General features: G+C 36.6%; 1 protein-coding gene across 1 annotated transcript in view; it reads right to left on the reverse strand.

Annotated features, from left to right (window-relative positions):
* Nucleotides 1–25184, reverse strand: part of EDIL3 (EGF like repeats and discoidin domains 3) — a 267679-nt gene that overhangs the window by 198323 nt on the left and 44172 nt on the right. The window contains exon 2 of the mRNA XM_037373731.1: nt 123–251. Coding sequence (XP_037229628.1) covers nt 123–251 — 129 coding nt within the window. The remainder of the gene's footprint in view (nt 1–122; nt 252–25184) is intronic.

Consider the following 25184-nt stretch of genomic DNA (forward strand, 5'->3'; position numbering starts at 1 on the left):
ATAAGGAACAATGGAATGACTACAGCATTATACAAAATGCTGTGGAGACCATCACTGGTTGGCTAGCCGCAGACTAATGGGATATTTAAGCAACTATTTCAGCATTTAAGGTTTGCACTTACCAACCTCCACAACACTGGAGCAATTGGGGTCTGTGAAGCCTTCGGGACATTCGCATGAGTAGAAGTCATCATTCAGCCCTGACAGACAGATGCCACCATTTTTGCATGGGTTGGAGTCACACACATCCCCTGTGGGTTAAAGGGAAAAAAAAGGTTCCTGTATAAAACTCTTCAAAGGTTATGCACAAACTCTTAATATGGCAGATTGCTGATAATCAAGAACAAAAAGGAATGACAGACTATGTCCTTTGAATACCTATTGGCTAAATCCATTTTATATTTATTTAACAGCACATCTCTGTGTTTTCTTCCTTCAGCCTTTTGCTCTGTAAAATGTGATTCTCTTCAACACACTGACAGCTATTCACTTGCAAAAGACAATGAAATGTAACAAGAGGATTTTTTTCTTTCTCTCATTTGAGAGATTTGAGATGAGATTTGACTCTCATTTGAGTCATTCAGGATATATGCTTGAAAAGAAATTTACCCAGGGTTTTACCTCTCCAGGTTCCCTTCAACATAAAGCTGAATGGTGGTTTCAAGTCAGGCTATTGTCTTACCACCTGGTTTGTGAGCAGAGAGCTGTGGCTGTGGTTGTATCATCATGTGCTCCAGACGAACACTCTTAAAACACTCCGCAGCACAGATTTGATCAGGTATTGACATGCAGCTGCATTTCTGCTAACACAGAACACAGCATTCAGGCCAGCAGTGTGCTTCTATATTGGCTTTATGTCAGTCACACGAATACCAATTATATGTGATCCCAGGGTAAAGTCTGATAGTACAGACTAAAGCCATTAAAGTGTTTTGAGTAATTTAATTCTAACAGTAAGTTTACACCCAACCAATGATTTCTGATGTGGAGTCCTATGACCGGAGCTGCTGTTACATTCACACTGTGCCCCCAGGGATGCTTTCACTATGGCTTGTGACCCACCAGATCCATGTCAGGGATGGAGGCTAACGGACATGAGCAGCCACAGCTCCTCAGTGCTCCTTGACAGTTCCCTCCAAGTTCACAAAGTAGTTTTGTCAGGTTCTCCCATAGTCCATCTTGACTGAAGATCAGAACAAATCAGTTAGAAACAAAGCTGTGCTTCGCTTCAAAACTGCTGTGCTATGAACTAGCTATGCTTCAAAACACTCTCGGACACTCGGGGGCACTTCAGCCTTCCTAAATAATACTAAACCAGCAGATTTGGCTCATCTTTCAATTGCTTTTCAGTGTAAAGACCCTATTCAGTCAATTAAGATTGAGGTGATCAAGAACAGAAAGACGCAAACTCTGAAAGGTGCACCACAGAGCTGCTTCACATGCTCAGAACTTGAACATGTCTCCAATATTATCAGTGTCTACAACACATTATTGCAATTTCCTATCTTCCTTCTACTTAAAATTGCCTTCAGGAGGAGACAGAAAACAGAGAACAGAGCGCCTGTTCAATTCCTGCAATTCCCTAGTTTTAACACCCTTAAAAAACCCCTCTCACCCTATCACACAGCTCTACAAATACACGGAAATAAGGATGGCATCCTGTCCCCGATGTGGTAATTGGAAGCAGTCCTAAAAAATGCCCTAGGCTTTGGTCACTGTCAATTTAATTTTTCTCAGCTAATTAAATATGTATGTAGATGCATTCTTTTATTTATCTCAAGCTTCATCTTATAAATAAGACAGTTTTGTGCTTTCTATTGCTCAGTACTGTTTTAAGAACTACTAATAATTTGTGCAGTACAGTTTTATTTTGCAAAATTTTTGCGAATGCAACTTAAAGCAACATTTGCAGATAGTTAATTATTAAAAAAAAACCCAAGTATATTATTTTGTATGCTCTTTTTTTAATTGAAAAGGTGCCAGTGTTTTGCCATATAATTGTAAAGAGTTACAGAAATCCACTTGTTTGTGTCAGTAGTACTGATATACGTTTTGGACTATAGTGGTTGTAAGGGAACTCAAAATGTTTTTAATGCCTTTCTGGCACATAGATTTCAGATTAGTGACTGGTGTGAGAATTTGAATCTAATAATCACTTAAGAAATTCAACTGATACACAAAACTGCTTTCATGAATTTTGTGCATCAGTCGCAAAAAAGTTGTGGGTTAGTTTGCTGGGTTATTTTTAGTTTTACTTAATTTTAATCTGTCAGCTTTAAACTGCCTTCATGACACAGAGAACTGTCATCTGTCTACATACTTGGCATTAACAGTTTCGTCTTGAAGACTGTCCAGCTGACAGAGAAGTACAGTCGGTTGAAAAGAGTCAATAATGTAAGACATCTGTCTAATGACTGTCTTCTTAAGTGAATCTAAATAAGTCAAGACTTCTCATTTTCAGTGCTTGTTGCACTATTGGGGTAGCAAAGGATGCTTGTTTTTTACTTCATGGGGCTTGAAAGAACAACTACTATTAACTGAATGCTCTGACAACTGTATTTCCATACCTTTCACTAAATTAATAAATTAAATAGCATCTGGAGCAGGAACACTTATTATGCAAATCCATACAGATATTCTGATTAAAATGAGAGGGGACATTTTTACTATGTGTTTCCTGATCCTCTGTTCTTCTGATTTCAATTACGCAATACAAGAAAGAAAAATAAAAGACAAAATACTCTTTTCATTTGTAAGTTTTGTATTAACAGACAAACAGAATGCATCCCATTTCCCATTATATTTCCAGAAAGTGGAATCTTCTACTATCACCAAAGTGTGCATACTTAACTGTGTAGTTCTCATTTGTCTGAAAATTCATGTTGGCATTTTCAGTCTGAAGTGACCCAACCTACAGTTTCAGACTAATAAAGCAGATGCTGTCCTCTAACACCAGTCATTTATTTCCATGTTCAGGTAATTACTTAAGTGCTCTTTTGACCCACCACCTTGGCCCAAATTCTACAATCAATCACTGGTGTAAAATTTTAATTGTCCTTATATCACACCATAGAAATAAAATGAACACAGTGCACCTCTAAAGAAAATGGGACACAAAAAAACCCCAAACCCCACAAAAAAAACCCACCAAAAAGCTCTAACAAAATAGATTATCTAGCCTGTCTCATTCATGTAATGCTAAAGAGGGCTAAAGAGGGAAAATCTATAGTTTGAACACCAGTGGTTAAAATAACAGTATGATGTCAAATGGAATGCAGAGAAATGAACAACTGCAGACACAACCAAGCAATAATTCTGCTTAATACTAGATTCTAGGCTATGCAAATTTGCATACTTAAATTAGTAAAATGCACTTAAATTGTTAGCACCCTTATTTATGACTTTTGTGTGTGAAATTGCACAGAACAAAATAAATATCACCTTTGAATCAATAATATTCCCCTCAATTTACATTTTGTTCCTCTTGAGAGGACATTCATGTTGAAATATTGAAATCTAGTTTGTTTTACATTTTACTGAGTTTGATGAACATAATTTTATTTTAAAGGCTCTGTTCTTAACTAAGAAAAGCTTATACGGATGCGTATCTTAACAACTGATTAAGGGATTTGTTACCATTGAAACACTATGCTGTATATGACAAAATTTTTAACACAACAGTAGTTTTAGAATTTAACTTTAGTCATGGTGAATGCAAGAGTAAAATAAACCCAAAGAAAGAACTACACCCTTTACAGTAATTTTTAGAGAATTCTGCTCTGTGCTGCTGATTTTCCATAGTGATACATAATATTCTGGTTTTGCATCAGACTGTGTAATTTGACAAATTTCTGTAAATTAAACAAACACTCTAAGAGGAACTTCATTATTAAAAAAAAAAAAAAAACCAACAACAAACAAACAAAACAAAACAAAACAAAAACCCACCAAAAGACAATTAATATTGTATTTCTATTAAAATGTTCTGAAAGGGTCCAGTAAGAATGCAAGTGTCAAATGAAAACAATAGTTCGTCTTTACTGTGTCTGACTAACCCTGCACTTTTCCTTACATGGCTACTAGAGCATTAAAGTACGTCTTAAGACTGTATATAAAATACATACTACAGTATTGATGCCTTTACATCATCCTTGGGAAAACTGCAGACAGTACAATCTCATTGCATCAAGCTACTGAGATTAGTTACAAGGATCTGTGAAACAGGATCAGCAAAGGATCCACTCACATGCTCCCCGCTCAAACTGGCAGAACTCATGAACACTATGCATTTGTGTCTTTTAGGAGACCCTTGCTTTTAAGTTATGGTTTATAGTAGCTTATTTATATTTATATTTATATTTATATTTATATTTATATTTATATTTATATTTATATTTATATTTATATTTATATTTATATTTAGATCTAGATCTAGATCTAGATCTAGATTTATTTATTTGTATATATCTATATATATTATATTTTATATTTTTATATATAGACATGTATGTATGCACATATTTTATGTATATAAATACATGTATGTATATACACGTACGTATGTCCTCCTTTTGGATAACATAAAGAGTTAAGTTAGGAATGTAATCGACATTATCTCACACGATACTGCATTGAGTGGTGGATAAAACATTTATTTGATTAGAAGGTAACACATTGGAGGATTTTGATGTTTTATTTTTATTTTTCCTCACATCTTTAATTTCTTGAGAACATCCTTAAGTCACATTAGTCCTTGAATGAATTGTCCATTCTCTCTTTGGAAAATGTGGTAGGTTAGAAAGCATAAAATTAAAGGGGAGATCCATACATAATCAAAATTGGAACTTTAATTAAGAACCCTCTCTGCTTCTCCAAACTCAGAAAAAAAATATCTAGCAAAACTCACCAATAAAATGGTGAGATATTTACTTTCTAGTAAGAGTTAAGTCTTTTTGTAAAGATGATGTCAGCTTTTGTCCACAGTGAATAACTCCCATCAGTGAACCTGGACCAAATTTTATTAAAAACACTTGGAGAGGAACTGTTCTGTAAGTCCATCATGCTCCATGACCTACCTTAATACAACCACACTTAAGCCACATCCTTTTCAACAAAATACTGAATGAACAACTATTGCTTTTTTTGGCAAGCAGGTAATGGTGGGAAGGAGGGTAAAATTTGTATATCCACTCTTTGTTGAACTTTACACTTTTAGATAGCATACTTTTTGATCCTGTGAAACTCCACAAAATGTTACATGATTCTTGACTGAGAGTGTAATACTTTGCTTGACAGCAAAGGACAACCTGAAAAAAGAAACTCAACTGCTGCATATAAATAATGCAGTACACCATGATGATAACAGTTAGCCCATCAATCCTTGTCAAAAACAGAAATTCATAGAGCTTTTGAAAACATTTTTTGTGATGTGAAGGCTAAAGAATATGTTCTGTGTGAACAGGAAAGTACCATTCACAACGACCTGCACGCACTACTTCGTAAAGCTTTCTTGTAAAAGCACACAGACTAGCCAGCTACCGTTACTATAAGCAAATCAATTTGCAATTCACCAACATTTGCCAATGAAAGAAAAGAAAAACTAATTATGTACCCCAACTTAAAACTATTTACTCTTTCACATTGTAGTTCCTGGGATAGGAATACCTGCCAAAATCTATGTACAGTATCCTGAATTAGGCATGGGAGAAGCATTTTTCCCTATGCACAAAATCATTACCCTAAAATGAACACTACTTCCCTCAACTATTTTTGAACACGTAGCGTAACTGCTATGATTTCTGGCAGAAAAGTTACTGTAAGAAACACCTGCTTGAGACAATGAAATGATGGCAAGGAAAGAAACGTGTCTCAAAAAATCTCATGGATTCACAAGATTTCAAAACTAGAAGGAAAGAAGTGACAGAAGAAAGATGATCTGGGTGTTTGGGCACATTTTCTTCTCTAATTTAAGAATAGAGCATATTCCTTGAAATAGAAAGTGTGTATGGGAAAATTCAAGCCTATTTATTCTTTTATATTTAATGTGCATTAACTATGAACACATTTAGTATGCATTACGTATTGATGTGGTGAAATACACAGAAGGTAATACTGAGGCAAACACACTTACACTATAGGACTCCAAGTAGATGCTGACACCCATTGGAACAAAAGGCATGAAGAAATCTACAGGTAAAAAGTTGCAAACACAATGTCATACAAGTTCATTGTGCTATCCATGCAGGTTGATAGGGAAGCACAATACTGCTTACTGGTATGCTCTGTGATGTGTGTTTTATATCTCAAGCACTTGGTTTCACCATCGATGGGAGAAGGTGAACCATCACTCCTACCTACAACAGCCACTGTATTTTCATTCAGTTTCCTACATTGCTACATGAAATATGGGTTATTTCAAAAACTCTTTCTAAAGAAATAAAATGAATAGCTATTCCCTTTCACGAGAATAAAACTTGTTATAAAGAAGAAATCTTCAGGTAGCACAAAAGAATAACCAGCCCAGAAAACAGCCAGTCAATAGAAATTTGGTCTAGGGATAGTAAAAACAAGCCCCAGTTCTGAAGCCCAGAAGAGCAACTAAACTTCAGAAGACGGAGAAAGTACTGGCTACCAGTAGCAGTTTCACGTTAAAATCAATTTTCAGAAAAAGAGTTTTAATAGTTTTCTGATTTACAGAATCATCTGTACAGTGTCCAAGTTCAAATCTATTTCTCCACAGCTGAACCACTACTGAGAAGCAGAACCATAAATCATACTGAAGACACACCTGTGCAGAGATGCAAAATGTGAATATGAAAACAGATGAGCTCTGCAGATCTTTTAAGAAATTTGTAAGCTGGGGTTTTTTAGATTTAACGGTGAGGCAGCTGACTTGTTTTTCCTAAGGTAAAAAGACAGTTGAATAATTAACTTGTACCCCTTATTATTTGAAAGGGAAGTTAAAGTTTCTAGCTACCAACAGCTCATCGGTGTCCTTCTGCTTGTTTTCTAGGCTGATTTGCTTACAATGTAGGTAGAAGGTTCAGCTAACTTTCTAAATAGAATATGCACAGCAGATTCTTTAGATGGTTTTAAAAAATGAATAAACTAATATCACTTACTCTAAATGTCCACATATGAATTTGACCGGGAAACTTACAGGAGAACACAAATGTCAGAATAATTACCTCATGATTTTATTACAGGTTTCCTGAAAATTGACATGGTTGGCTTCTTCTGAAGGCCTCTGGGATCAAGAGACTGTATGCACTTAAGCAAGCTGTAGCTTGTAGTTGCGGAGGAGAACTGCAACATACTCGTGTAAACTAGGTACAAACATTTCTTTAAATTTAACTTTTTCCTGTCTTGTAATCTGAGGGGATGCACTGGCTGATTTTTGAAAACCTGAGATGTATTACCAAAAGAAAATGAGATTATTCTAAGAAGAGAATTATCGTTTGAATATGACTCTGGGACTGGACTGAAACATTAATCCTGGGTGAAGATGAAGTGCTGACTTAAGCTTTGGATTTAGTCTAATAGTACAATACTGTAAAAGTGTGTCCCTACTTTCAGGGTTAGAATAGAGGCCTAAAGTAATGTCTGCAGAGATTAATTTCTATCATAATAAATCCCCTTCTGCCTTAAAAAAGTATTATCTCTTCCCTTTCTAAAGGTCTACAGTATGAGCTACTTTATTCATTTGAATGTGAAAGAGCAGCAGGTCACCGCACTCCAGCCTGCTGAGTTACAGACATTTTAAGCATCTGATGTTTGACAATATGAAATACAAGTAGAAACAGAAAACAGCTTAAAAAGTAAACTCTTCTCTCTTTCATAGGTTGCAGAGAGTTCATTTCTATGCCAACTGGCTCTGCAGGGAAAAAGATGAACTATTCCTGTCATTTCAAGTCTTTATTAGTAAAAAATGGATCAAAAGTGATTAAAGGAGGAATATGGTTATATAAAGCACTTCTGAATATTTTTACAACTTGTGGAAAATTTTCATGCACACACTGTCAAGGGGATTTGGGGAAAGCTGTCATCAGTTAGAGACATTGTTTCATCAAAGGAAAAGACAGATATTCCACCAAACTGATGATCAGCTGATGGTACCAGCAGCACACCATCCCCTGCACCCAGCCCCAGCTAACCGCAGTGATGCTTCCCACGCAAGCAGGGAGATCAATCCCTTTGATGAAGATACTCTTATCCCTATCAGCACAACCTTCCACAACATCTTTTCTCTCTGCACACTCAACAAAGCTGGCAAAAATTACCTAGGCACTCCTTGAACATCCTCGTTTGATTTAAGGCGTCATTCACGTCAGCTGTGTTTATACAATTATTTGCCACTTGCTAACAGTCACATAAATCAACCTGTATTTCTGCACCTGTTCACATCTACGGGGTGAAAGAGGTTTATGAAAAGGGAAAGAATAAGAGCTTAAACTGAGGCTTTCTGTGTAAGGCACTCAGGATAAACTGTCTCTCCATTAAGTTGTTCTGTTCAATTAAAACTTTCTGACAGAGAGATGAAGTCATGACAGGAATACATTATCACTTCCAGCCACTTGTCCTTTGTTTTTAAAGCTGATGGTGAGATTTTTAGTAGTATGTTGACTTGAAATTTCTCATTTGATAAAATATTCACATTCCTTGCTAGAAATTACTGTGCTTTGCAGATCTCTGGATACAGATCTTCACTGGTTTCTGTCAAAAATCAGCTGGGCTTCTGCAGGCTTCTCTGCTAACTGCCAGTAGGCTCCACTTCTACATCCATGACCATCAGATGGTTAATACAGGGACCCAGATTTCTTATTTGACTTTACCTACATTGAGCTTTTGATCATTAGCTCTTCCTAAATCTTTTTTGAAAATATTCATGGCTCCCAAAGCTCTGGAAATGACTCAACCCCCTGGTCCGAAAACAACTCAGACACATTAACAGCTTTTCTCTTGCCCATCCCCTGCTTTCCATGGTGAGAAAATCCATGCGTGCAGCTAAATCAGCCAGCACCCTCTGAAATAAACAGTTGTAAGTGTTTGTGACCTTCTTTAGACAGGTAACATCTTTCTTACTTCTCTTCCTTATAGACTGAGAGCATTCAGGGACACATATTCTTACTGGTCTTTACAGGTATCTTCCCAGTTTCTACTTTCACTTCATCAGTGAAGCAAGATTATTAAAAAAAAAAAAAAAAAAAACAACACAAAAAAACCAAAAAACAAACAAAAACAACCAACACTTACTGTGGAATTAACCAGTTTATAAATTAATAGTCTCAATTTTCATCCACACTCAGTTTTATGTCTCAGGTTTTTTTGCCTCAGTTTTACCTTTGCATTTCTTTTTCATGCACCACAGCTTTTGAGCTTAGCAATTTCAAAGCACCAGAGTGTGTGTCTACATGTATACATGCACACACGTATATTTAGCTCCATACTTATATTCTTATTCATACTTTATATACAAGGAAATGAAAGTGGGTTTTTTTCCCCCTTTGTGTACCCTATATTGGATGTATTTAGACACCAGTTGCTAGGCAATTATTAATCTCAGCACTGGTGAATTTATCTTTTCCCATCCTAAGTAAATCCAAATGTGAAAGCTAGGCAATTAAAAAGTCATCATTAACAGGTTTTAAACACTAATTACATTTCATTATATCCATAAGAATTCTAAATATATTCCCATTACAGTTTGAAAAGTATTAATTCATCTCCAGTTACTTCTAATTTTTTTTTTATATCCACTCTTCAATATAATATTTGGTCACAGTTTTTACAAGAGGTGTCAACACTATTGAAGAAATGGGCAGCATTTAATACCCCCAGTTAGGTATCCAAAATATGGAACAGGCAAAATTCTCTTTTCAAATTTTGAAAAATCATCTAAGTACCAAATGCATTTCATAAAACCCTTAGACATATATCTACCTATCTATAGATAGATAGATAGATAGATAGATGTATTTATACAAAAATACATACACATTCACCTCCATCAACACTTTCAGAATGCATACTGAAAATGAAGGAATATTTTCTGCTTTCAAGCAATATCCCAAACTACAAAATGTATTTGAAGATATGCAATGTGAAGCAGTCAGCATTGGCTATGCCTAGATTAGAAAACAGCCTGGCACAACATGAGCAGATCAGTATTTCAAAGCTTGCAGTGCTCAGTCTTCTGTATCTTCATTATGTGAAGTCTGTGGATTTATGTGATTTGAAGGTGCCCAAATGACCAGCTGTTGGTTCAGACCCTTAAGTAACCATTAGGGTCTCCACTTGACTATAGCATCTAGTCCAATGTCCTCAGGAATGAATCCAGCTCACGACCATCAAAACCCCTTTGCAAAATGAGCCCAAGTTGTGGAGGCAATCAAAGGATTCCCTTCCAAAGCCCACCGGCATGCTAGATGACCATTTTAACAGACATGCCAGCCCTGAGCACTCTTTCCTACATGAATGTTCTCTACAATGAGCTCTACTATTATACCAACCCTGCAGCTAAAGAGAATAAAGCAAAATATTCTGTAACTTTCCATTGTTATAATTAACTGCTCACTGCATTCATTTCATGCATTTTTTGGCCACACGGATAACCACAGATATCATCATGAAAGTTCTGTCACCATCAAAAAAGACATGTCACCTAAGGAGATACAACAGTATTGCTGGTTTTCATCATTTTCATTCCGACTTTACAGGAAGGTGATGTTACTGATCACACTCAGAATAACAATTAGGTAATGAAGATATGTGTGGCTCCTGTGAAAGATATGAAATAATAAGGGCATTACAGCTATCGACTACAATAAAGAAATGATTCTGTTTATTTTGGACTATGCAGCTGGCAGTAACATGTAAATTCTGTGGATGAATGATGCAAACCCTGTTGCTAATTTTTACTAAGAGCCTCTGGAAAGATGAACAGATGCAATTTTTACCTTATTTGTTTAAACTTGTTTAGAAACAGAATAAAATCTGAAACTTCTGCACATATAAAGACTACTGTATAGATTGTATAGCATACTGTTATCTGTAAAAGGGGTTTCTTCCATCCCTAGATTTCCCCCAAATACAATACAAAATTAGATGGAAAAAATGTATCTGCCAGGCACATTTTAACTAAAGGCATCAGGCAAGAACAGTGTGAACCTCTTACAGTGCTTACTACACGCAGCAGCATGTGACACGATGACATCTAAAACAAGGGCATAGCCAAGGTGGCAAATTGGATTACAATAAAATCCTTTGATGGTCACGGTTGCTTCACGCCAATCCACGTTGTACTCACTCACGCTGCAAAGCCCTGACCTTAAGCAACTGCCCAGCCTCACTGCCCTGCAGCTTTTCCCAGTTTTCCCTTCACAGTGGCCATTCAGGCACTCAAAGCCACGCTGCAAGGACTGCCTCAGACTTTAAGAGTCCCTTTACTAGACACCAGTTTATGGAAATGTTACGTAACAAACCAGTTTGTGTATGTCAAAACCTTGCCTCAGTATGGCCACTCTGCACTAGCAAACTGTATTCTTGGCACTGCTTTTTTTTTGGTTTTTTTTTTCTTTTAATTTATTTTTATTTTCCAGTGTAATTTGTAAACCAAACCTAAACAAAGATGGGTATGGGTAGCAGCTTGAATGCGCTTGCTGCCTGTTGCTTGGTATGAAATAAGATTTGAAAGTGAAGGATGGAGAATAGTAACTGAAAAAGGATGAGAAAAAAAAAAGTCTGGCAGACAATAGTATAAGTGAAAGATACTCACAAATGGAGTGGCTGAGAATTTGATGCTTTTAGTACTAAACCATGTTGTAAGAGGAACCTTAACTTTTTACTAATGGTACATATGGATCCTTGACTATTAAGCTAAATAACTCTGCTGTTTCAGCTTCCAAACATAGACAGATGTTCCTATAACAACTAATTCCTTGTCTTGCAAGACAACCCAAATATCTGATCTGGAGAACTGAAGTGCACTAGAATTGCTTTCAGTCTCAAGGCTAAGCCATTGACGTGCTCTTCAGCATCTCGGATACATCTGATTCAGCAGCATGTCTTAAGCAGACCTGATAATAAAGCTCATCACCCACTGTCATTTAATTAGTAGACAAAAAGAGGGTTTACCTAACTGGCCCGCTATGTTTTTTATCTGCAGCTCTGCTTTATTAGCTGCATCCAGGCAATGTTAACGTGGTTAATTATGTATAAGATGTCCACACCGTACTGCCTAAAATGCAATTGCTGTTCTTTGGCACTCAACAGAGTCCTGAGTCTTCATACAGAGCATATATTTTTTAAAATAGGGGACCAGGCAGACAGTAAATAGCAAAGGAAGGCAAAAATACTAAAAAGGAGGGGAAAATACTGAACATTATGTATCTATATGTATATAATAAATAAATAAATAAAATATATTAATTAAATAATGTCTTTTTTCATCAAGGGTAGAGGAACAAAGGGAGGAAGGTGATTACAGTTTAATAGGTACTATTACATTCATAGGCCTCTGTCACTGTACATCAATGCCTTCTGCTCTTTCCACACTCCTACCATCTGTAAACATGGGATGCCGTAACAGAAGACACGAGGTTTTTTGGAGTAAGAACAAGGTCTTTACATGTACTTGTATGGTGCCAGTACTACACCAATGTAACACATGTACTATATATACATATGTATATGCACATAAAGTACGTATAAGTATATGATATAGAAAGTATACAAACACTACCATCTTCAGAAACAAATAAGAATCCAGAATGGAAAAACAGTCATGGACACGAGTATCTTTTCTCTCAGGTGGCTTCGTGCGAGTACAGTTTATTATGGAAAAAAAATCATGGAAAATTCACTTTGCTTTGCAAAACCTCAAAGCCCTTCAAGTTGAAAAGATGAAAGAATGATAATTTTGTTTCTCAATTAAGCCTGAGATAAAAGTATATTAAATTTATTGCATTTTTAAACAAAGCATTAGGATACTACTTTGGAAAGCTGCTCAAGCCATTGGATTGTTGTAGCCCAGGAAACAGATACATTAAAAAAAAAAAGAATAATTCAGAATGAGAGATTTAGTTTAAATTACAAGGATATAGATGTATTTATATATTCTTTTATCATCTTTAAGGAGTTTTTAAACCTATAAAATACAGAAATAGTATTATTTGAAAGAGCTTGAGGGGCTTTCACATATTGAAATATACAACTCAACTGTATTTGAGTTTATTGTTCAATTCTCAGTAATTATTTATGATAATTATTGCAGTTAGGAATTCAGATGGTGGGTCTTATTGAATTTGTTTCTACCAAAAAGATCAATCTGAAAATTAAAGATTATTTTAAAAGAAAAATCATGTTTTGTTTTTCACTACTTTGTTGTGACACATTTGAGTTTCTGATACTGATAATAAAACACTTCCCAATCAAAATGGAAGTTTTACACATCTACAAAGCTTTCCAGTTTCAACAAATCAATAGTTGCTGACACAAAAATGTTTTGTGGAATACTCCTGAGAAGTAAAGCTTGCCTTCTAATGAGAACAGGTGCTCTTTCTCACATGCCATCTCTATTATATAGAAGGTACCTAAAAATATTCTTCTGATTCACCATAAATTCTTCTGCCTGGACAGCTACAGAAAATAAGCAGATAAAGCACATAAAAGTATAAAGCTCTAAGCGGAAAAGTGAACACTCTGAGGGACTGAATGCATTTTTGCATGCAAGTGTAAAACTCTGGGGGACTGAATGCACCTTATTTTGCTGACCCATAGCGACTGGCAAGACCCACAGAGCAGGACATCACCACCAGTCTCCTGCTTCCCTCTGTCCTTGTACATCACTTATTTACAAATGAATTCATACAATTAACTTCATTTGGTTTCCTTTCTCTCTTTCACCAAGTACAAAATGCACATCATTTCCAGTCCCATGCCCTAACTTACAAATGTTATTTTTTATCGTTTGCCATTGGTGTCCAGTAAATTGTGCCAACAACAAAGAACACAGTAGCTGTAGCACAAACAGGTGATTAGAGAAGCCTCATTATTCACCGACAGGATAAAAGAGTTATTGTGGGTACACAAATAGATTGCTATTGCCTGATCTTCACAAACAAAGGGACTACAATAAAATAGACCAATAAATAGAATACAACAGTGGAGTCTGAAATTCAACATACTTCTCAAATGAAGCTATTAACAACACACTGGAGGCTCATTAGGGAATTCCTTTCTTTTTTCCTCTATTTGTGGGCCTCATTAAAAGAACGACCTGTTACTTTGCATGTGTTGTAGCTGTGTGCTTGCCGCTGGAACTTTTTTCCTCCAAGAACAGACAGGCTCAGATTTTTATTTTTTTTAACAGCTACTGATCCCTACCCTCTCCCAGCTCTCCGTACTGCCCAGGGACTCACGCCATGGACCAGAATTGCAGCAGGTTAACTGCTGTCATTTCTTTCTTTTGAACTTGACCTCATACGAGCTTCCCGAAAATATTTATTATTTCTTACTAAGCTGGTCCAGACCCACTACCCACCAAATCTGCAGTTGCCACTGCGGGGCTAGGACATTATCCCTGCTCTAAGTTAGGTTTTCTCCCCACCAGGGCTGAAGGCAGAGCTGCTGTTTCGCACCAGGCCCATAGGCAGGACACAGGCAGTGCCCTCCCTGATCATACTGCTGCATCACCCGCAAGGAGAAGGAGTACATAATGCACAGCACAGCAGCGCTAAAGATCCTGAATGATAAAAGCATTATTTGCATAACACTTGGCACTCCTGCAGGTTTCAGGCCTAATAAATCTCCCCAGGGAAGTTAAAGGCAAAATTCTTTCAAAAAGCTGGATTGGACCACTGGTGCTCACCATCTCTAAATCAGCAGCTGTTACACAACAACTTCTAATGAGATCAGCAGAACTGGTTTAAATCCAAATGCTACTTGCATCACCCTCATGCAGGTCCAAAGCAACTCTGTTAATTTGATGGTGTTATTCCTGTTCAATATTATCAAGTATACATTTACAATGATATATATATACACATATATATGTATAATAAAACCCCATATACAATACAGAAGCAGTATTTGAATAATTTTCTCCATTGCTTAAATAAGTTGTTTTTTTTGGTGATACAATGTAAGACACTCTCTTGGGATTTTATTTCCTTGCAGTATTGCTTTTATCCTTTCCTCCAGTTTCCTGTCCTCCTCAACAATGTTTGAGCCACATTTTCCATTTCTCATAAGTTTCTGACTTGTTCTTCCTTTTAAGCCCAATTTATTTTTAATCTAACTTCATTCAGTTGGTAGTGTTTTCTTTTCAATTTGTGTGCAGCCTTTTATGATTTTCCAGTTGTTACTTATCTGTTACAATTTTCTTCATAAGTAGTTTAAAGCTATTATTTTAAGAAGTGTCCAGAAACTGTTGAGCCCTTTAGTGTGTTCTAGTGGCATATCAGTTTTGCCTCAGTAGTATTCCTGATTACTGGGTTACTAAGCCAGAAATTGCTGCAAGTAGCTCCTGCTAGTCTTGCTTAAATTAAACATGCAAGATATATGTAAGAGAATTTGGAGAAATCAATAAAAAAATATTTTTTCTCTATTTGTGTCCCGCCAAAAGGGTTCAGACTTTTATTACTCTGGACAAAAGTATTTGCTGAAGTCTCCTGCTATGTTATTCAGAAATAAAGTGATTCAAGTTATGAAAGCTACATTCAAAGTTACTGCACACATTTCAAGAGAAGTCACTTCAGACAACATTTTCAGCATTTTGCAACCTGGTTCTTCTTTATACATCTATCCTGGTAGGTAACTGAAAGGCAGACAATGAAGTAAGAGTATTTTTCTTGCAGCAGCTGCCAAGCAAGCCTAACAATGTTGTCCGAAAAGCTTAACTATTGAAAGCAAGATACAAGGCATCACAATAGAAAGCATCTTGAAAAATTACAGATCAAAGCTGGACTCTATTGCACTTCACTGAAGTCTTTTATTTTCTTGAAACATGCTATAAGTCAATAAAACTAAGCATAAAATATATTTAGAAGGTTTCATTGTCAGAAGTGCAATGAAGACAACAGGTCTTCTCAGATAAAATGTATTAGCATGTAAATTAGAGTAAATCCCATGATCACAAAGCAGTTGAAGTAAAAACATAGGAAGCACAGTATCAGTGCTAAAGACCTCTGTGTTTATCTTCAAAATCACTGGTTAAAAATTGTAGCTGTAAGCATTTGCTGAAAATGCTTGTCTATTAAGTAGCATGAAATATAAGTTGAATGAACTTACATTTCCTGGGGTACTGTATTGCTTCTATTTTTAACAGCAAAATTATCACTATCTTCGCGGTCATTTACTCCCTCAGAAATCCTTCAGTTACCTAGTCCTAAAGAAATCAGATATTTTCTAGTAGATCAGGTCCAAAGCATATTGATTAGCTTCTTGTAAGAAATCCTGCTCTTACTGCAATATAAATTTGACTGAATAGTAAAAAACACAGGTTATTAAAAATGGTGTGTGGAACCAATGGACACATCTTTGCATATGAAAATCTTAAAAAATAAACAAACCCAAAGACAAAAACATTACGAAGCCCATAAATCTCTTTCCTTGTGACTCACATAATCTGTCTACTACCAAGGTTTTAAATCCCACCACCCTCCAGCCTGTACCAACCACTGTCCAAGAGCTGACACATCTCAAAGCTATGCCAAGGAGAGGATCAAGAATTAAGCAGTAAAGGCTGCTGTGGGATTGTGCCTGGCTCTGTATGGTGGACCTGTTTTATTATGAGCAATGTAGATTCTCTGGACATCAAAAGTCCCCTTTCCTGCGGTAACAGCATCTGAACAACTGGGACTACTTCATCAAACACAGGAAAGAGATACTCTCGTGGAGGAGGAGAAGGCTTGGCTCTTCTGTCCTCCATTGCTAGAGGTGCAAACAGAGATCATCAATATGCCAAAAGGGAAGGGGTACTTATGAGGAGTTGGATCCCACCTCTCTCTCTCTCTCTTATCCTTAAAGGGACCTTCCAACCCAAACTGTTCCATGATTCTATCTCTAATTTTCATTGCTGCTATTGTGGTGAAGTGAGAAGTGACTGACACGCCCTACATTCCTCTTCTAGTAATGTATTAAGTACTTGTGCTATGCTACCCAGGCTATACATAATGAAACCTACAGATTTTAGTGAGACTTTTTCCTCTCTAAACAAATTTGGCAAGTGCCTGGATGTTTTCTGTTGGCTTGCTTTTTGTTTTGTTGTTTGCCTGCCCCTCGCTGTTACGATGCAGGTCTAGGTTTCAGATGAACGTAATACAGAAGCAAAAGTCTCAAAAGGCTCATCTTTTCAAGGACAGACCATAGCACAGAATCTGAGTAGGGCACTTCTTGGATCAAAGCAAGACCGAAAGACCTCACGAGCCAGAATTAAAGGAGATCATAGGGCACCAGTGAAAACACCTCTGATGTGTGTCCTTATTTCCTCCTGGGAAGTCTGAATCTTTCAGATTAAACTGATGGCTGAAGCTGAGTATTGTTCTGTGGCAGTACTAGCAAATATTTTTTTTTTCTTTTTTCTTTTTTCTTTTTTTTTTTTTGGCTAAAGGGTATAAAAGGGAAAGGGGGAAATACAGTACCTGTTAGAATTAAGAGCTAAAAGCCAGTCCACGGGGTCCTCATGCCAATACATTTTGATACGGGCTATTGACCTCTTACAATCTAAGTCAGAAAAGAGATCTTATCCAATGATAAGAACTCACAGAAAGTAAAAAAATAACCACACCACCAACAACAACCAAATACAAATTATTCTAGATGGTTATTCAAAGAATGCTGTTGCAGACACTGCTCTAGGAAGGTCTGGAGTCAAGCGTTCGAGAAGACCATTTTAATGGGTTTAGATGTCTTAGTAGCTGACCACAGGGTTTGACTCATAAAAGGGAAACCCATTTGGATTACTTGAAGACTAGCCACCATACTGGGCACGCAGTCAACACTTTTCCTTGTGATAACCACAGATACTAACGCTTCTACCATCCCACACATCATCTTGAGCCTGCACAGTGCCTTCATAAAACATGCTAGTGGGTCCTGCAGAAGTGACTCTTAAATACCAGCTTCCATTTCCAGATCTTCTGAATGGGAAGGGTTAGGATAACCCTAACATTACAAAGATTTAGCTGACTTCAAGTGTAATCTGTTCCACAGACATCAAAGGGGCTCTTCAAAGACACAGCAGCCTCTCTGCACAGAGCAGCTTGCTGCCTTTGTGCTTCAGGTCTTGAACACCAAATTAAAATGGAAGCCAGGAGTACAGGTACTCCCAAATTAAACCACTTTTATATGCATGGCTAATTTTAGTTCTGAAATTAATGATTCCTCAGAAATTTAGTACTTATCATTTTAGCATTCAGAATATTTAACTAATGCGATTATCTTCCCCAGCTGTTTCGATATAGAGACGTGCACATATGTTTTCAAGAACAAACTACTTTTACTTCCCTGCGTCTCCTCCTTTTTTTATTTTTAAATAAAACAAAAACTGTCAGGATGTTTCAAGATTTGCTTTAAACATCCATGTGGCTAACATGTTTTGTTTACTTTAGAGATGGATTGTGTTCTGAACTCCAGTTTACAAAACCAGAGTAGTACTGGAATAAAAAATTGGTAAGCAGTATTATAGATTAGTAATTTGCAGTTACCTCTAAATCTAGAGCATCTCTCTGTGCTCCTGTCTGAAGCTGTTCAATGTTTGTTTTCTTGTCCTTCTCCCTGTGTCCTGCTCTTCTTGTTTTCTTACCTGCCACCAGTCCAAATGGAAACCACCTAGCACAATCATGTATTTTGTCAACAGCATGCTTCTCTAAGGGCAACACATCTCACACTCCACCTGCAATACTACAAAGTGGATTTAGAATGGTTGAGTTTCATGTCTAACCTGATGCAAGATTTAAGATTGAATCAAACAAGTATGGACCTCGCCCTCTGGTCGACACTTTTGCAACACTGCTATTTTCCACAAAGAGATTATGTTTTGGATTTCTGATATTTCCCCATTAAATTCCCCTTTGTGAAAGAATTCCAGACCACCTTTAACTTGCAGTGCGCTACTGCTGTGTAGAAAATACATAGTGATCTGAGCATATATCCCACGTATATGTGTGATTTATATATATGTGTGGTAAATGACGCACAGAACTGTCCTGTGAACGCCACCAAGCACACTGCATATAGTGACCGTTCCTGCGCCCGCTGCTGGCTGGCCTTCAGTAGGGACACAAAGGAGAGAGTCCAGCGCACGGGTCGTGCACAGATACTGTCAAGCCACCAAAAGCCGGACGAACACGTTACAGCGTTGAGATGCTGTCACTTCTCATTGTCAAGACAGGAGGTGGTAGGTGTGAAATAACATTTTCTCCTCCAGGCTTTCCTGGAACTTCGTGATTAGCATGGTAAAGAACTGGGAGAAGTCATAATAATTTTAGTTTCTAAATACAAAATGCACTAAGGAGCCAGTGCCTATATTTGTATTACTTATTCGTGAAACTAAAAATCTGACTACAGAGTCTGTGAGACTCCCTTGAAACTTGTTTTTTAATAATGATACTCTTGTGAGACTTTTTTTCAGTAATGACAAATATCATGGGATATATTTTTATGTTAAATGGCAAAAAATTATCACTATTACTACTGCATTCAGGATGTGCTGATTATACATGGTAAGACTTATAAGCCTGTTGTTACTTTCCACTTCTTGCCCAAAGGCACTAAAAAAATTAACAGAAAAAGGCACAAATACAAGCCACAGCCATATGAACTAATTGACCTAAGTTATAAATAGGATGTTTGTTCAATTGAGAATAAACTCAATAACACCTTTTCAGTGTGCAATATAAATTGTTACCTTTTTTCTTTCAGAATGTATACAGACAAGTGCACTTTCTATATGTAACCATGCCTTGATTTTTATGTTTCTGTATCAAAATAAAGTGGCAAAAATTTCATTGAAGTCACTGGGTTGATACCTGAATAAATGTGGTGTGAGGGAAATAATTAAGCCCATTCTCTTAACACTTAGAAAGGAAACAAGATGTTTGCTAGGATAACTAAGCATACATTTAGTGCTAATAAACCCAACACGTGGCCAAATACAGACAAGTATGTAACGAAGTCCAGCTTATGACTTCAGTTTACCACAGAGACCAGTGACTCACTGCCTCCTGCATGGGTACTGCACACCATCATCTGAGTTTTTTTCTGACAATTACAGTAAGACAGGAATTTTATTTTCTACAAAAAAAGCTAGATGCAGGCAAATACCCAGATGTAACCTAAGCTTCCCTTCTGGAATTGCAGCAGACGTAAACCTATTTGTTTTCATGACAGGGGAGCTATGAAACACAGGATAATAAACACAGACTATCTTAATTATGAAGTTCTCAGTACTTTCTGGAAGAAATGGGTTCTGCATGGCTACTCCCTACTTGAATGACTACTGCTCCTGTTCCAGGAAAGTCATGCTGCCATCTCGTCATACTTGCACCTGCTCGGTTTTTTTCACTTTCTCCAAGAATACTTGCCAGCCAGAACATTAAACTATGAAAAATATTATTTGGATAATCCCTGGGTATTTCTCATGCCATGAGCCAATAGCATCATTTTCACCCGTAACACACCTCTTTCATCTCTAGTCCTACCTCAAATCTCAATATTTCTTCATGCACATAGAAATTTAAAAAGGGGGAAAAATATCAGAAGGCAATAAAAGAGAACATCAGATAAGCCAAACTCTAAGTACCAACAGATTTTCAGCCATTTAATAGTTTTGCTGTTATTATCACCCTCTCCATGGCAAAAATAAAAAGGATTATCTGGCCCATAATTAGGGAAAAATTCCAAAGTGTTTGCTTTTTGCAATCAGATCATGTTGTTCTGATACTTTAAAAGGTCAATGAGGATTATTAAAAAAAAAAAAAATTAAAAAAAAAATCAAAGTATAAATTTATTTCACAGAAGCTGGTGGTAAAAATCATTATTAGGGAATGGTTGCTTGTTTTCAGATCTTGTATTGGCATGGCTATGAATGTTGTTACAACACAACATAAAGCTAAATATAACATTAACTCTGTTGATGTATTTTGCTTTTTTTAATTTACGATTGCTCAATGCCCCTCATGCACAGACAGAATGAAGTCGTACATGGAAATGATTTGGAACACAGTGTTCCCCCTTAACTTGACATTAAAATATCATTGCTACATTTCAGTTTTGGGGAAAAGAAAACCCTCGCTCTAAATTTGTGTTGATGTTGCTATTAATCCAGAGCTACTATGAGAAAAAATGAATATGGGAAGAAATTTTACTTAAATCACTTTGCTTAGAAATTCATTAAATGAAAAACACTCTTGGTATGTAAAGAATGTGTATCATCATAGCAATCAAAATTTTTATTTAATAGTATTATAAATACAAATAAAAAACTTGCTAGGTTAATTTTCAAGGAATCTAAATGACTTACCATTTGAATTAAAGAAACCTCTGAATTTACCCGAAATAGCATCACTGCAAGACATAATTAAGTACTTTAATAGTATCTAAATATTTATATGGCTTCTGAGAATGTAGAAATGTTGGCCTTCTGTCTAAGCTATTCAGATAAGGTCCTAGAGAATGCAAACTCCTGGCTTTGATTTAGGTTATGGTAACTTTCAAGTTCTTCATTTTCTCCAGATTGCAATTCTGCAAAGAGTAGCCAGTGTATAAACAAATCACTGCAATGGCTCCAAAATTTAATTTATCATTAATACAATAAGGGGTGACAACTGACATTCTGTAAGTAATTGCACATCCAGTGAAGTCCAAAAAACATCTAAGTTACAGTTGAAATAATGAACAATCACAGGAATTTATGATGGAATATGATTAGTATGATGAATCATAGTAATTTATGGTAACATTCATAACTCCCCAGGATTGCCATAAAAGCCTGATGTCTGAGATGAAAGCACAGCATTAGCTACATTTTTAAGCTATTCAGACTACTTCATACAAACTTCAAATCATTGAAATTCTGAATAACACTACCAACTGTGATTTGTGGATACAGGGGTACAATTCTTCCAACTACTTTAATTTTGCACATTAACTCCTGTATCTTTTAGAGTTTAAGGTTTTTGTAGGGGTTTGTGGGAGCTTTGTTTTGGTTTGGGTTTTTTTGTTTGTTTGTTTGGGTTTGGGGTTTTTTTTTTTCATTTCTGACTGGTGTTATCCATTGCACGTGAATGGTTCTCACTGACAATCCATGATAGCTGCAGTACTAATGTTAATATGCCAGCTCTTTTAATGTTATCCCACTGTCATCCAGCCTAAAAGGCAGGCTGGAATAGATACCGTATCCTTTTCTGCTCAGTCCACTTACCCACTTCTAGACAAGTATATTATCATAAATTTATGTTGTATTTTCTTATACACACCATCCTACCACTTTAAGGCATTTGCACGGTTAATACAAATTTAACACTATTTTTTGGATGAGCCCGTTTTAACTGTCCCTTTAAGCCAAACCTCTTAAGACAGCCACCTTCTTTTACAGAACAACTGGAATGTGGTACAGTTGCATGAAAAAAAAATCCATCATACTCAAGCTACATACTAAGGAAATGCAATCATCAAACAAACAAGCAAGACAACTTCCAAAAACGACTTCAACAAAACTGAAATACCAGTATGAATCAATTCTTTGTTGGGCAAGACAACAAAAGCATGCAGTGGCTATTGACCGTTCTCCCACACAGTGGCACCAAGCGTGTGTGTCCCAAAGTTTATTTGATTTAGTGTTTCCTTCAAATACCTCACTACAAGCAAGGAACTATGTGAACTTCTCAAGTCTGGTAGTCTGCCTTATAAAATTTCTATAGCTTATAGGTGCTTCTGAAGAACAAAAATGATCACAAATAGAACGAAGAAACTAAAGAAAACCAAGAGTACATTAAAGGAATTCTGCTTTTCAAAATGAGAAAAGCATGTCATGACTCAAGCTTGAGTCATGATGTAAAAGAATCTATGATTTTTCAAAAACTTTAAGGTAGAGAATACCATTCTGTTATAATTTCAGTTTTTACCAGAAAACCTGGTGCTGTACAATGGATTCTGTATGGACTGAACTTTTCTGGCACTAATTAAACACAGAAAGAAGCAGCAGTGTGACAGTAGCCATGTACCAAAGGGGCAGGAAAAAACACAACTCAAACACTTAAAATTAAAGGTGTTCATTCTTTTGAGCAACAAAAAAAACCTTCTGAAATTTACCTTTTTTATTTGCTAAGGCTCAAGGAATTAAACAATCAGCTTCCTAAACAACATAATTTATCTAACAGCTCTGTCCACCCCCATTAAGTAACAGCTTCAGGGAACGGTATACCAAATAAGTCACAGTAGCAAGCAAGCAGTAAACACAACGGGGAGACTGCTTCCTGGGTGCCTGTTTCTTAATAATTACTTTACAACAAGCCAACAATTAATTTTTTTACAGTAACAGTCTTTAAAATTTAGAGGCTACATGAACCATGCAGTGCAAATGTGTTACTGAAACCGCATTAAGGAGGCAACAGAAGAAAGCAATGTATATCTGCAGAATCCATTGCTTTCTCTCTTCAGATCAAAAAATACAAATAATTAACATTGCAGTCAATGACCAGGAAAAACTGGGTTGGCAATTTAAAAAGAAAAATTAGGAATGACTGAACTAAAATTAAATAATTGACAGTTGTCCTTCTTGCAATGCTTACATGGCTGGCTGTTCTTTCTAACTCACAAGCTACAGTTTGCTGTCAACAGCTTTGACAAATCTTTCATTTCACCCAAGCAGCCACACTTCGCATTTTGAAGTGACCAAATCAAAACTCAATGGAAAAACTGGGAGAATTAAGTAGTTCATCATATCCTGAATTCTAAGTGTTATATTGATGGTCCTTAAAAGGCCCAGATTAACTTTCACTGTAAAGCTACAATGGGCATCATGATGTTGATTATATGCTGTTATTAATTATCCAGCAAATGCCACCAGATTTTTTGAGGCAATAATGTCAATTAAATTTTGGCTTTTGTGTATATTTGGGAATATCCAGAATATAACATGGAAATGTGTTTTCTTCCTCCTCTCTGTTTCCTCACTGGCAGTGACCCCTTTCCATCTACTTTTCTTGGAAGACTACAGCTAATGAAGTGGCTTTCAAAGACGTCTGGTATTAAAACACATCAGGCAGGCTGACTTCCTATAAAATAAAACTTGACTTTCTGCAAGAAAATAGAACTGACTGCCGAAAATTGAAGTAGAATCCTTCATTCAATCACCATGTCTCACATGTTACATTACATATTTAATGGACAGGCTTTGACCCAATCATAAGTGCTGTTTTTTATTTGAAAAAAAAAAAAAAAATCCACATCTAGCTTTTAACAAAACATACAAGCATGCTGCAGTGGTCCAGCCGACTGAGTCAACATTAACAGCATGCCAAACAGCAGGAGGAAAATCATTTCACATGACCTGCACTCTCTGCAAAAACCTCTCATTTCCAAAGGATAAAAACAAAACATATTTCTCAACAGGCATGCTATTTCTACAAACAGAGCCGATCTGTAAGAAAGCAGATAGATAAAGGACACAAGGGCAACACAAGGCACCTTTGTGTCCTCCAGGAAGGAAACTCCCATGTCTATCCAACCACACACACATGTACAGACACAGAAAAAACGGACAAATCCACAAACTCCAAGGAGTTAATCTGACAGATTTTCCCTGGGTGATCAGGTGCAAGCCAAAAATTCCGCCAACAAAAAAACATGTGAAGTCCTGTCTTCTTCACAAAATAACCTGTCGGAACAGGTCATAGAAAGATTAATGTTATTAGTAAGCTGTCATACAACAACTCAGTATTAATTTGAGCCTCAACCCTACAATCTGTCTCCTCAAATGCATATTATAAGTCTCATTAAAGTTAATGAGGTTTTGACGAGGCTTCAAACTTACAGGCTGGATTTTAGGATTGTGCTCGGACTTCCAGTTGGACTGGTTTTATCCATTCTAATTTTTGTCAGCTTGCTCTGAGGTTTGCATCTTCCCCTTCACAAAACTACTTCCCTATAGTGAATTCCAAGGGCCAGTATCTATAACTATGAAG

Source organism: Falco rusticolus, chromosome Z (assembly GCF_015220075.1).
Source record: "Falco rusticolus isolate bFalRus1 chromosome Z, bFalRus1.pri, whole genome shotgun sequence".
NCBI lineage: Eukaryota > Metazoa > Chordata > Aves > Falconiformes > Falconidae > Falco > Falco rusticolus.